Genomic DNA, 12,389 nt, shown 5'->3' with positions numbered 1-12,389 from the left:
CGAAAAAGAACTACTGCCGGCTGTGTGATTATTACATGCGGCCGTGTGATTAATATGGCGGCTCTGTAATGATCAAGGCGAATATTATTGTATCTGTAATAACTTTTAGCAGCGGAATACAAGAGGGACATTACTCGCTCTTTAGATATTATTGGAAAAACTACTGTGTGTAATAACCACTGAGTGTGCGGATCACACGCAGATAATGCGGATCACACGCTAATAATTATTAGCAGTTTTGCAAAAATATTTTGTTGGATTCTTCCAATACAAAATATTTTTGTACAAATTTTCCAAAGAGAAAAAATGTTTTAAAAGTTGCTAGATTATTTACAATGATGTCTTTCCGCTCATAATACATCATTTTTATCTGTATAATATATATATGAGCGATATCTAGTAATATCTGTAATATCATTACAGAGCCGCCATATTAATCACACGGCCGCATGTAATAATCACACAGCCGGCAGTAGTTCTTTTTCGTAAGGGCACCCTTACGAAAAAGAACTACTGGCAATAATATATTGCGGCAGTGGTACGAAAACATTACTGGCATTCTGTGTAATTGCCAGTAATATTCTCAGTGATTCCTGTAATACCTAATAATATTCTTATGTAATTGTCAGTAATATTTATATTACTGACTTTATTTATATGTAATCGACAGTAGTTCTTTTTCGTAAGGGCAGAGAATCACCCATATCTATATCTATATCTATATCTATATTATATATTATTTCTATATCTATATTTTAAAATATTTTTTTCTAATATTGTTTTTCTAATATTTTTCTGATATTGTTGAAAGTTTAATTTACTTTTGTGCCTTGCATAAAGAAGTTTATCGATAGCTACTTCAGGTCAGACAATCGTCATCTTTATCTTTAACATGGTGGTTTTTTATTTTTCCGACACGACAGATTGTAAAAGATATAAGAGATACAATAACGAGCAATAAAGCGAGGCTCGACGACTTTTTAGAAGATGTCAAATGCAAATTGCGCGTCTGCGACGGCTTGCTCGCGTTTTGGTCAAAATGCGTGGAGCACATCCGCGCGTTAGATGAAGTACGGGCTGTCCATGTTGCATCGTTATGCGATATTTTGCCGGAAGCGATCAAGATCGTTTTCGAGCATTGCAAAGCCAGGTACACAGACATACACACCTAAACTCATCTAATTCTTCCTAATTAAGAGTAAATCAATCTGTAGCGTACAAATAAATTATTTCCCTCTTCTTTATTTTCAATAAAAAACGTAATCATCCGCTAGTATTTTTGTTTATTTATTTTTTTTTATTATTCAGCTCGGAATACGGATCGTTGCTGGGCAGTGTCGCGGGAGAATTGAAGAATCTGTTCGCGACGGCGGGCGCGATCTTCAATCTATTCTTTGCCACTTTGAACAGTGTAATCGTCTTCGACACGAAGGTGCAATCGGAAACGGAGCTGTTGACGAAAGGTGAGAGCGATCCATCCATTACGTCCTAACGACTCTTTAACCTGAGAAATGTTTCCACTTTCGATCTTACATCGCGTAAGTGCATTTGCTTCCAAGAGTTTCAGCGCACTTCGATGTAATAGAAAAAAAAGAAATACATAAATTTCTTATGGTTTTGTTTTTGACTGAAGCAAATAGTAAAAAAAAAACGCCACTTTAAATTGTCGGACTTTCAGTAATCGATATGTACGGTAGCGTCGCTTCTCTCACAAATGGAATGGACACCAAGACCTTCGTCGAACTGTCCGAGGCGTTCGCCAAATTGGCCGTCGCTCATCAGCACACAATCAATCGGAACAGCGTCGCGACGCATTACGTTCGAATGATAAAAGATGTGTCTTCTCTTTTGCATGCCGTCAAGGTATATCAACGCATTACCAATATAAGCATAATTTATTTGAAATATCCAGTAAAAAGACCTTACAGCCTGTATGATCCACGGAAGGAAGTGGTTATATAATTATATATTAATTATTTTGGACGTTTCGATCATTTATTTTAGATCATCTTCAGCTGTTTAACAATAAATTACAAAATTAATATAAAAGAAGATAATGATTTATCCGATATAACAATATACACATCTTACTGACATGTGTTAGCGGTCATCTGGATTCGAGTAGATAAGGTGTGTATATTGTTATATCGCGGATAAATCATTATCTTCTTTTATATTAATTTTGTAATTTATTGTTAAACAGCTGAAGATGATCTAAAATAAATGATCGAAACGTCCAAAATAATTAATATATAATTATCGCATAACCACTTCCTTCCGTGGATCATACAGGCTGTAAGGTCTTTTTACTGGATATTTCATAATTTTTCTGGGCCTGTCAATTTTTTCTTATAATTTATTTGTTTCAACTCATTTGTTTATTAATTGCAATGACAAAGGATCAGCAAAGTAAAAAGGCGGAACGAAGCGCGATGGTTGCCACGCGTTTACTGAAGATTCTCGAGAAAATAACGACAGCTTACGGCACATTTCTCACGGAAAAAACAATGCCGGACTTGGTGGAACTGTTGGCCCAATTACATGGGTAATGCGATGCTACTATTACACTTTTTTAGTCTCAAAATAATTCTCCTAATTGTTTTTTTTTTTTTTTTTTAAAGAAAAACTCATTTTTCTATTTTAGATATTCGTGCTTGCGTTTAACAAGAGATGGCGAGAAGACAATCTCAGTCGGCGCTGCTTTCTTCTTAGCTCTTTTATTTACTTCTCACACCAATCATTTCAGAGAAGTATGTATGTGATTTCTCTCTTCTGTTTCTCGAAAAAAATTTAAACACATTAAAGAAGTGAGACAATAATGTTGTGTTTTTTTTTTGTAATTACTTGCATTTCACAGGTATATTTCGACTATGGCAAGCGTGTCTCGCTCCATCAGGATCGATTGAATTATCATCTGCTAACGATCGCCGTCATAAAAAAACTGAGTGATTTGCCGTCGCACGTACGTCTCTGGACGAACGTAGATTCGATCTTGGACGTTGCTCTTACACATATAGAACATAGTAAGTGTGACAAAATAAATACATAAATTTTAAAAAGTCACACGATTACTACAAAGCTCAATCATTTTTCTCAATCATTTGCTCAATTTTTTTTATTTCGTTTAAGTTAAAGAAGAAATTTGCGTCGGAGAGCTGCGAGTGCCACTCAAGTGCGAAACCAGCGAACAGCCGATACTGGTCAGTATATATGAGGCGACTCTGGTGCGCATTTGCGGTCTGGTGAGCAAAATATCACCGGAAGATTTTCACGTGTCCATCGAGCAGATCTTGTTGAAACACCTGCTGTCCGGTTATCTCTGGAGTTCCCTGCTGAGCGCGGACGTTTGGTATTTTATCGGCAAGTGAGGGAAGCTTATTACAGCGTAATATAACGTCTACGTCAACGATTGAAAGTACATCTCATTCTCGTGGCTAATTTGTCACATTTTTGCCTGTTTAAGACTCGGCACTTCCGAACTGTGCGCCAGTTACGTTAAAGAGCTGATTAAAACCTCCGCAGTCTTTGTAAAAAGACGCGACAGTGTAGAAGCGATCATGTTAGACAACGTGATTACGAGTCTCTTCGAATTGCTGACTGACAACGCAAGGATCAAATTGCTAGATTGTATTGTCGATCAGGATGCGTATCACGCACCCGTCCTGTATGCGCTAGCGACGAAAATCAAGTATCCCACGGATCGATTGAAGCGTAAACTCGAGGATTTGCCGAAAGCTTTCTCAGATCTGCAAGAACGTCCTTCCGCTCGCAACTGGAACCGCCTTGTAAGATGGCGTATTCATTAAACGTGTGTCTCTGTTCTTGTTCTTGCAAATAACACACAATTCTATGTGTTGTATGAACACTTTTTGTATTTTTCAATTGTGCTTTTTTTTCAATAATTTTACGCAAACTTTCTCTCGTTACGAAAACTTTCGAGCTAAAAATTATGATATCAGGTGCAACTCCTGTCCGTGATGATAGCGGTAGATTACAAAAACAACGAGGAAGTTATCGAGACGTTAATTAAAATCTGGAAGTTTGTGGAAAACACGATTGCCAAATGCGAGGGCAAACAACTGGATGTACTGTCCGACTTGGTTGTTGTCTTGCTTGACGCCACTTGTCTCGAAAGTCTTCAGGATGACGCTTTTTATGCGGTATAAAACAATCTCTATTTTTTTTTTCATTTAATTTACGACTGTGCTGTTTACAAGCAAGCACATACCAATCTTACACGTGTAATTCAAATTTGATATTTCTCAGATTCTAACGTCTATCGCGTCCTTGTCCGTCTATCTGCCTTTGCGAGATAGAATCAAGGTCTGTCATCTGTTGCAACGCTCGGTCGAGAATCTCGATCGTTGCAAGACCAAGAACGTTGCTTCCGCTTTAATCAAGCTGTTTGCTCGTTTTCTGGACGATATCGATCCCTGGGTTCGTCAAGAAGCTCTCAGGACTTTTGAGTGTGTGGGACATGTATGTTCGGAGGATCTGGTCGCAAGGATAGCAAAGGCTCTGGCCAAGATATCAACCGTCAGCAGCATCGTACAGGCGTATTTGTCCGTGAGACCGTGTTACGATCTCAAAGGTTTCACAGACGCTCAGGACTATCTCAGACACGTGGCTAGAATCGCTCGAGATTATTGCCACAAGCACACATGTCACGAATACAACGTAAGTTTAACAAATAAATGATACGGTGGTGCGAGATATCGCAAATATTTTACGTGAGTATTAATAATGACAATAAACGAACATAAGGAATTCGAAAGAGAGGAGAAAGTACCAAGGTTAGAGGATGAGGAGAACGATATAGCGATATCGCACGATTCTTATGATTCACCGATGATGATCCACTTGGACAAACAAGCAGAGGAGCTGTACGGAGGATTAAAGAAGGTTCTCGAAGGCCAAGCCGTAATCAGTGACGCAATCTGTGGAAAATTGATAACCGTTCTGCAAGCAATTCATCGAGCTTGAAAATGAAATTTTTCTAAATTGGTTGTAGGTTTCCGCAATATGAAAAGAATTCGCTTGCGATAACAAAACACTATCGTCATTTTCTAATAATAAATGAGCAAAAAAGTAATAAATAGTAAAAGCTACATTGAAAAATTGTTTTGAAAAATATTTATAAGAAGATATAGTAAATCAACCCTTACGAAAAAGAACTACTGGCAGTAATATATTGCGGCTGTGGTACGAAAAAATTATTGGCATTCTGTGTAATTGCCAGTAATATTCTCAGTGTTTCCTGTAATACCTAATAATATTCTTATGTCATTGTCAGTAATATTTATATTACTGACTTTATTTATATGTAATCGGCAGTAGTTCTTTTTCGTAAGGGAACTAACAAGCTCATAGGGGAAATTCAAATTTAAATAAGAACTTTACGAGCTGATCCACAGCGGTGAGTAATAAAAAGTAGTTTTAATAATGATGAGACGTTTTGATGATTATTTATTCTTTTTGATCATTTTCAAAAAATATCTGTAAACATGTAAATAAATAAATTAACAAAACTAACAATAATTAAAACTACTTTTTATTACTTATACTCTACCGCTACCGCTAGGTCATAGCACATAAGGTTTTATTTACAAAAGATAACTACTTTAGTCAATTGAAAATCTTGCATGATGTGTATGTGTGTGTGAAAGAAAGGGAGAGTCCCACATTTCGTAAAGAGTGTCACTTTATCATTGAAAACAGCTTGATACTATAAATCTTTTTGTGAAAAACAAAAGTACGCGAAGATTTAATAAATCACACTGCTTGAAAATTGATATATATCGATACAATGGGAATTCTAGAATGGAGCGACATCTGAGCACATTTTATCAATGCCATTCACTGACTTGTTATACAGGGTGTCCCAGAATTGCCGTACAATATCTCGTAGGCAGGTAGAAGGAGTAAAACTGAGTCGAAAAGTCCTGAACCATTTTAAAAATGATTCAGGATCTCCTTCTACCTGCCTACGAGAGATTGTACAGCAATTCTGGGACACCCTGTATATGTGTGATGTATAAATGATGATATAAAGGCGATACACAGCTGTGAGTGCTCAGTAGAAGTGGAGGACATTTGCTAGAACGTATCAGCGAACGTGTGATAAGATTTTTCCACATCATCAACTTTACATCCATTTTAGATAATTCATAGAGGAAATTGATAATTAAAAAGAAAATTGTGAGCTTTTCACATTTTCATGCAGATAATTTGGCTAGAGTAATATCTGTTGCTTGGTGAGTATAAGCAAGAGATTTTGTATATTTGCATATATCTATATCTATATATATATATGTGTGTGTATATATATACGTGTGTGTGTGTATGTGTGTGTGTGTGTGCTTGCAGTTCTATTGTTAGCAATAATATATCATTTATAATGTACAATACAGTAATTATGAAGATTCTATTTCTCACATATATTTTATTGATTGTCTAATTATATTTGTTTTATTTTTTTACATAATTTCATTATAATACAGTGGATTTTGTGTTACTACTCGGTAAAAAATTTGTGATATATAATTATATATATACTTATAGACAAATTAAAATTATTATATCAATTATGCAAATTTATAATAAATACATCCGTATAAATTTGCATAATTAGATATAATGATTTTAGTTTGTGTATAAGTATATATGATTATATATCAAAAATTTTTTATCGGGTAATAACACAAAATCCACGGTATTATAATAAAATTATATAAAAAAATAAAATAAATATATTGTATGTCTTGTTTTATGTGTTTTATCACAAAAATAAATCGACAAAAATTTTTTTCTTTTAACAAGATTTATCGTCTGTTATTAGCATTTATAAAACATATTTATTTACAAATTGTGGATTAGAATAAATATTTTTAAAAAATAATAAAAAACTTGAGAATATGTGCAGCTAAAATTGATTATTAGCATTTATAAAACATATTTATTTACAAATTGTGGATTAGAATAAATATTTTTAAAGAATAATAAAAAACTTGAGAATATGTGCAGCTAAAATTGATTTTCGAAATGTTTTATCAACAAATTTATCGCGCTTATAAATGTGTGACAATAAAGTATATTATTCTTTGAACTGTTAGCGTGTGCATATTTCTCTGAAATGTGGAATGCAAACAGGAAGTGAAACACAAAACCATCTTTAAATATAGTATTTTCTTTATTTCTCGATTTCTTATGATTTTGCTTTTCTTTGGAGAGTTTTTAATTTGATCTAAAATAAAACGAAAACTAGAAAATTAAAATAATGAAACATAAGATAATCTAAAACCGTACTGATTGTTATAAACTTTATGATTTTGTCATAAGCGCTCACAGAGTGTTTTTTTTTTTTCACTTTTTCAGATCACTAGAGAATTTATATAACTCGTTGCAATGGAGACAATTAAAAAATATTTGAATGACGATACGGTATATAATAAAATGAATATGTTTATAAGTCTAAGATCTTCTTCACACGAGGCAACCATCAATGAGCAGTTGCAATTGGTAATTAAAGATTTTCACTAGGTGCATCCAGAAGCACGACCGCTCAGTGTGCTAATTAGCAATCGACTGTGATTGGCTCTTATTTTAATCTAAAGTTTAACCAATCACAGTCGATTGCTACTTAGCCGCTGAGCGGTCGTGTATCTGAATGCACCCATTATTACTCCCTAAAATCGCAGTAAGTTATAAATAATATACTCGTGCGCATGAATTTACATATTACATGTCGTACAGATTTTACAACAATTGATACCAGCTATGAAAAGCCAAAGCCCGTTGTTTAAACAAACTTATCAACGAACCGCTTATACGGGTAGCTATTTCAAAAAAACTCGCGTTGGAGCACCAGAAGAATTTGACCTAAACTTAATTATCAAGTTACCTTTAAAAGACAAAGATTTTGAGAAGGTAACAGAAGTTTTTCCAAACGCGAAGTTTTATTACATTAAAATAGTATTTTATACGATTTTCATTTTATTTTTAATATTAATTAATCAATATATTTATATTACTTAACATAATTATTATGTTACTTAATCAATATAACAGTTTACGACAGATCGTCCTGGTTTTACTGTAGTACGCATAAGGCAGGGTACAGATATACTGAAGGCTTTAAAGTCTGATGACAAAGCATACAGGTTTATCTTATTTGAAAACTAAATTTAAAAAATTTTTTTGTAATATCTTATAACAAAAAAAAACGCAACTTTTGTTTTCTGAAACCAGAGAAATGAAAAGTTTTATTGATCAAGACTTATATTTGAACCAAGACAAATTCCGGAGTTGGATGGAAGGCGTTTTAGGTAAAGTAGCTGATCAGACGAATAATCGAATTGTTTTGGAAGAACTTCCATACCCAGTAAGTTGTTTTTTTTTTATATTAAATCTCATGTTTTTCTGTAAAGTTAAAAAGCAAAATTTGAGCTACAAAAAAAATTTGTCGATATATATATATATAATATAAAATTAATAATATTTCGGGGTTTTATAGGTACTTATAAAACGGAAATCGGGGCCGGCTTTCACCTTATCATTTAAACTTAATGATTTTGAAAATTATATTGATATAGATCTAGTTCCCGCACTAGCATTTTCAATGTGTAATCCACCACCAGAATTTAAGTTTAGAAATTATACCGTACGTAATATATACCGAAAAATAATATATAATACTGCATCAGTATAATATATTGTACATTTTAACTAAATAATCAAGTAAAAGTTAATAATGAATTTAAAAAATTACGAGAAACCAGTTAAATTGATTAAAATCACGCATTGCAGTCAATTAGATATTGGTATGCGATTCCTAAACCTTTATACAATTCGTCATGGTTTTCGCCACATCATCATTGGCGATTGAGTTTTTATGAGCTCGAAAAAGATCTCCTTGATGAATATAGCACTGCAAATCGTATGAAGTCTATAATACGCCACTTGAAGGTACGATATGAAATAATAAGAAATTTATAATTTATTTATTTTTAATATATGTAATAGTTCTAAGTTTTAGTTTTTTGTTATTAATATATTTTAAAATAAAGTTTATAATCGTTTTTAACGATGTACACACACTTTGTAATTTATTTATTTATAATATTAGTCTATTTTTTTTTAGTTTTAATATCACACTACGCAAATCCACTTTAAAAAATTTAAATTACAAAAAAAAAAGTTGTGAAATTTAATGAACAACACAAATTATTAAAAACTTAAATTGAAATTTGTTTACAATTATTTTCAATATGTTTGATATATGTTTGCTAAATCACTTTATTCTATAAAGTGTATAAATTATATAGTACTTGCATTTTTACAGAAATTCAGGGATACGCAGAACTTGAGCAATATTGCAAGTTATTACATTGAAATTTTATGCTTACATGAACAAGACTTTTTTAGAAATTCTAGAGAATCGTATACTTATTTATTTTTTACGGTAATGTATTATATTACACTTCTTAAAAGTTATCTTTCGTTATGATAAAAACTGCAATATTACGATGTTTTTAGATGTTACAAAAACTTTGCCACGCTTTTGAAAATGGAAAAATAAACTTTTATTGGGTAGATGCAGTAAATTTACTCGAGGGAATGAACGGTCATGAAATAAGGAATATATATGGCAAATTAAACAATATTCTTAAAAAAATCGAGAGAAATATAAAAACAGATAAGTTTGCGATAGCGGAATATGTATGTAAGTATAAATTTATTTTTCGTGCAATGTGCGGAATCGATTAAAACATATTATTTGTAGTTCTCTCTTTACAAATATATTTGATAAATTATACAAATTAACATCGTGCGGTTTTGCTTTAATTAATTTCGTTACAGTGCCTGCAGACGAATTGTCTATGTTACGCAGCCATTTATCATCAAACAATATAAATTATCAAGAAATGGTAAACGAATTTGCGAACGAACAAATTGACGAACAAAACGGTAAGTGTTCAACATATATATATGTATACATATATATATATATATATATATATATATACTATGTAGATACTATATAGTATATATTATATAGTATATTATACCAGTATATAATGTATATACTCTAGAGCGCTCGAAGAATCGATAATTAAAAATTTACAAGTTGAGAACAAACTTGAGAGCGATTGCTTTCGTTTTTTTTTTTTTTTTTCGGTCGCATCTACAAAAGAAATGACAAACGAAATTATAAATACGAGATAAAACATCCGCTAAAAAGGTTGATTTCTTTGCTAACTAAAATATTTTTTAAAAACGACGTTACAACACAAAACGCCAGTATAAATAAGAAAACAAAGTGTTTAAACCTTCATGCTCTAACGTTAATGTGTGTGTGGTCGAAAGCTCGATATAAATTTTCTCAGCTTAAAAACTTTAGCAAAATAATCTTATTTTTGCATATTCTTTCTTTTCTCGTTCGCGAGATAAATCCTCCTATGGTATTTATTAAAATAAAGAGACCAGTAGTCTCTCTTTGGATATATAGAAGTGTAATCTTGCACCATCTCACTATATCTTAGATCTATGCTCACGGCGAGCTTACGTTCAGCACGCCTTAATTCAGTCTTAATATATGAAAATAATTATTTTCATTCTTCCACGGTCATTGAAATAAAAAGTTTCTTTCAAGAAATTATGGAATACTAAAATTTATATACATTGTAAATAAACGCAACAAACCGCAACCGAGTAAATCAACAAGTCAATTCATGCAGTGTTAAAATATATTATACCAAATGCATTTATATGAAAAAAACTGGTATATATATATATATGTATATATAATGAATTCTGTGCAATAATATATAGTTAATATTGTACTTAATGTAATAAAGTTATATACGAAATTTTTTATGTGATGTAAATTTATACGAAGATCAACAATCGTATATAATTTTTTGTTATCACAGCTAGTCTCACTTTAAGACTAATAGAAAAGGTACTTTTGTTAAGTTAAATTACATTGTATTGTTTGTAACATTGCTTAAAATTTTTTTGCGCAGGAAATCAAGGGACATGCGTAATTATCTGACCACTCGAGAAAGAAATCGGCGATTTTGGTCACGCAACGCAACATGGCGATACAGTCGGCCTCGGCGGAGTGGTGACCCTCCAAGCTTGAGTGAAACATGGACATGTAAATGGCTTCGAGTTTCAGATTCACCGGCTTCTCGTATCCAAAATCCAATCTCTTTCTTGGAATATTCATCTTTTTGGGTCGCTCCACTATTATTATGTCGTCCTTTCTTATCACTTGATCTTCTGGCGTTTTTTCTCGTTTGCGATTCTTTGACGACCGAGCGTCAACAACATTATTCCTTTCGTTTCTATAACGTTTGTTTTGTTTTACAATTTTTGTTTTACTGTATGCGTGATCGTGGGGAATTGAAGTGGACGGAACTTGAGATTCCGTCTCAACGAAAGAAGTGACCTCTTTCGCCGTTTCGATGTCTAACAATGACAATGACTCGTTAAATTCGTCGTTCAAAATTTTTTCGGACATAATTAAGTCTCTGCTACGACTCAAATCCAAGTCTCTTGTTATGTAAAAGTCTTGGAACATCTTCAACGTGTCGATACAAAGAATTTTATCTTCAAGTATCTTCAAAATAAATATGTACCATTATATATATATGCATTATATATACTATATATTACATACTATATATTACATACTATTATATATATTATCATATTACATTTTATTACGTTTATACATATATTACGTGTATATGTTATCCCTTACGAAAAAGAATTATTGCCGATTACATATAAATAAAGTCAGTAATATAAATATTACTGACAATCACACAAGAATATTATTAGGTATTACAGGAATCACTGAGAATATTACTGGCAATTACACAGAATGCCAGTAATTCTTTCGTACCACTGCCGCAATATATTACTGCCAGTAATTCTTTTTCGTAAGGAATTATTAAACAAGCATAAAGAATTTAATATTCTATAAATTACTTACCTTGTCCATACATTTAAGTTCCCATAGAAATATTGGGTAATCAAACTGCTTGCCATTGTGCGCCACAAAACAAATTGGCGGAGTAAAGCGCTTTATGAAATGAGAAATTAGGTCATACACTTCACATCTAATAGGTTTTAATAACTGCATCTCCTCATTGGATAGCTCTAAAAGTTAGGAAAGAGAGAACATTACAGTAACTAATGCAATTATATAGAACATTAAATATTTCAAATTATATAGTATAAATTTATACACATTTACAATTTGGATATTTGTCTCTACGTTTAGCAATCTATATATTTCGATTATTCTTGATTATTAAATAAAAATAAATAAACTTTGGTGTAAGCTTACTTGTCATACGTTCTACTACTGGCGGTATGCA

General features: G+C 32.3%; 2 protein-coding genes across 7 annotated transcripts in view; both read left to right on the top strand.

Annotated features, from left to right (window-relative positions):
• Window positions 1–5,137, top strand: part of LOC109853613 (uncharacterized protein C1orf112-like) — a 14,845-nt gene extending 9,708 nt beyond the window's left edge. For 5 of the 6 annotated variants that reach the window (XM_020425897.1, XM_020425896.1, XM_020425898.1 and 2 more), the window contains 11 exons: window positions 924–1,150; window positions 1,309–1,463; window positions 1,679–1,863; window positions 2,400–2,545; window positions 2,645–2,750; window positions 2,858–3,023; window positions 3,130–3,364; window positions 3,464–3,785; window positions 3,960–4,160; window positions 4,267–4,677; window positions 4,765–5,137. In XM_020425897.1, coding sequence (XP_020281486.1) covers window positions 924–1,150; window positions 1,309–1,463; window positions 1,679–1,863; window positions 2,400–2,545; window positions 2,645–2,750; window positions 2,858–3,023; window positions 3,130–3,364; window positions 3,464–3,785; window positions 3,960–4,160; window positions 4,267–4,677; window positions 4,765–4,983 — 2,373 coding nt within the window. In that variant the 3' untranslated portion in view covers window positions 4,984–5,137. The remainder of the gene's footprint in view (window positions 1–923; window positions 1,151–1,308; window positions 1,464–1,678; window positions 1,864–2,399; window positions 2,546–2,644; window positions 2,751–2,857; window positions 3,024–3,129; window positions 3,365–3,463; window positions 3,786–3,959; window positions 4,161–4,266; window positions 4,678–4,764) is intronic. The other variant, XM_020425903.1, reaches the window with a different exon arrangement.
• Window positions 5,138–5,960: 823 nt separating this feature from the next.
• Window positions 5,961–11,144, top strand: LOC109853630 (cyclic GMP-AMP synthase). The gene is made up of 11 exons (XM_020425932.1): window positions 5,961–6,254; window positions 7,375–7,518; window positions 7,753–7,926; window positions 8,068–8,159; window positions 8,248–8,380; window positions 8,513–8,659; window positions 8,806–8,964; window positions 9,341–9,460; window positions 9,535–9,721; window positions 9,859–9,966; window positions 11,025–11,144. The coding sequence occupies exons 2-11, from the start codon at window positions 7,405–7,407 to the stop codon at window positions 11,051–11,053; spliced, it is 1,263 nt and encodes a 420-aa protein (XP_020281521.1). The 5' UTR covers window positions 5,961–6,254; window positions 7,375–7,404; the 3' UTR covers window positions 11,054–11,144.
• Window positions 11,145–12,389: the final 1,245 nt, after the last annotated feature.

This window comes from Pseudomyrmex gracilis, unplaced genomic scaffold, assembly GCF_002006095.1.
Source record: "Pseudomyrmex gracilis isolate BER0280 unplaced genomic scaffold, ASM200609v1 scaffold_51, whole genome shotgun sequence".
NCBI classification, from domain to species: Eukaryota; Metazoa; Arthropoda; class Insecta; order Hymenoptera; family Formicidae; genus Pseudomyrmex; species Pseudomyrmex gracilis.
This window is presented reverse-complemented; position numbering and strand designations above follow the sequence as displayed.

What these genes read in the sequence shown, in the direction of transcription:
- LOC109853630 (XM_020425932.1), top strand. Translation starts at nt 7,405, where the DNA reads ATGGAGACAATTAAAAAATATTTGAATGACGATACGGTATATAATAAA. An exon ending in TCAATGAGCAGTTGCAATTG is followed by an intron (nt 7,519 to 7,752) that starts GTAATTAAAGAT and finishes CATGTCGTACAG; the next exon opens with ATTTTACAACAATTGATACC. An exon ending in CTATAATACGCCACTTGAAG is followed by an intron (nt 8,965 to 9,340) that starts GTACGATATGAA and finishes GCATTTTTACAG; the next exon opens with AAATTCAGGGATACGCAGAA.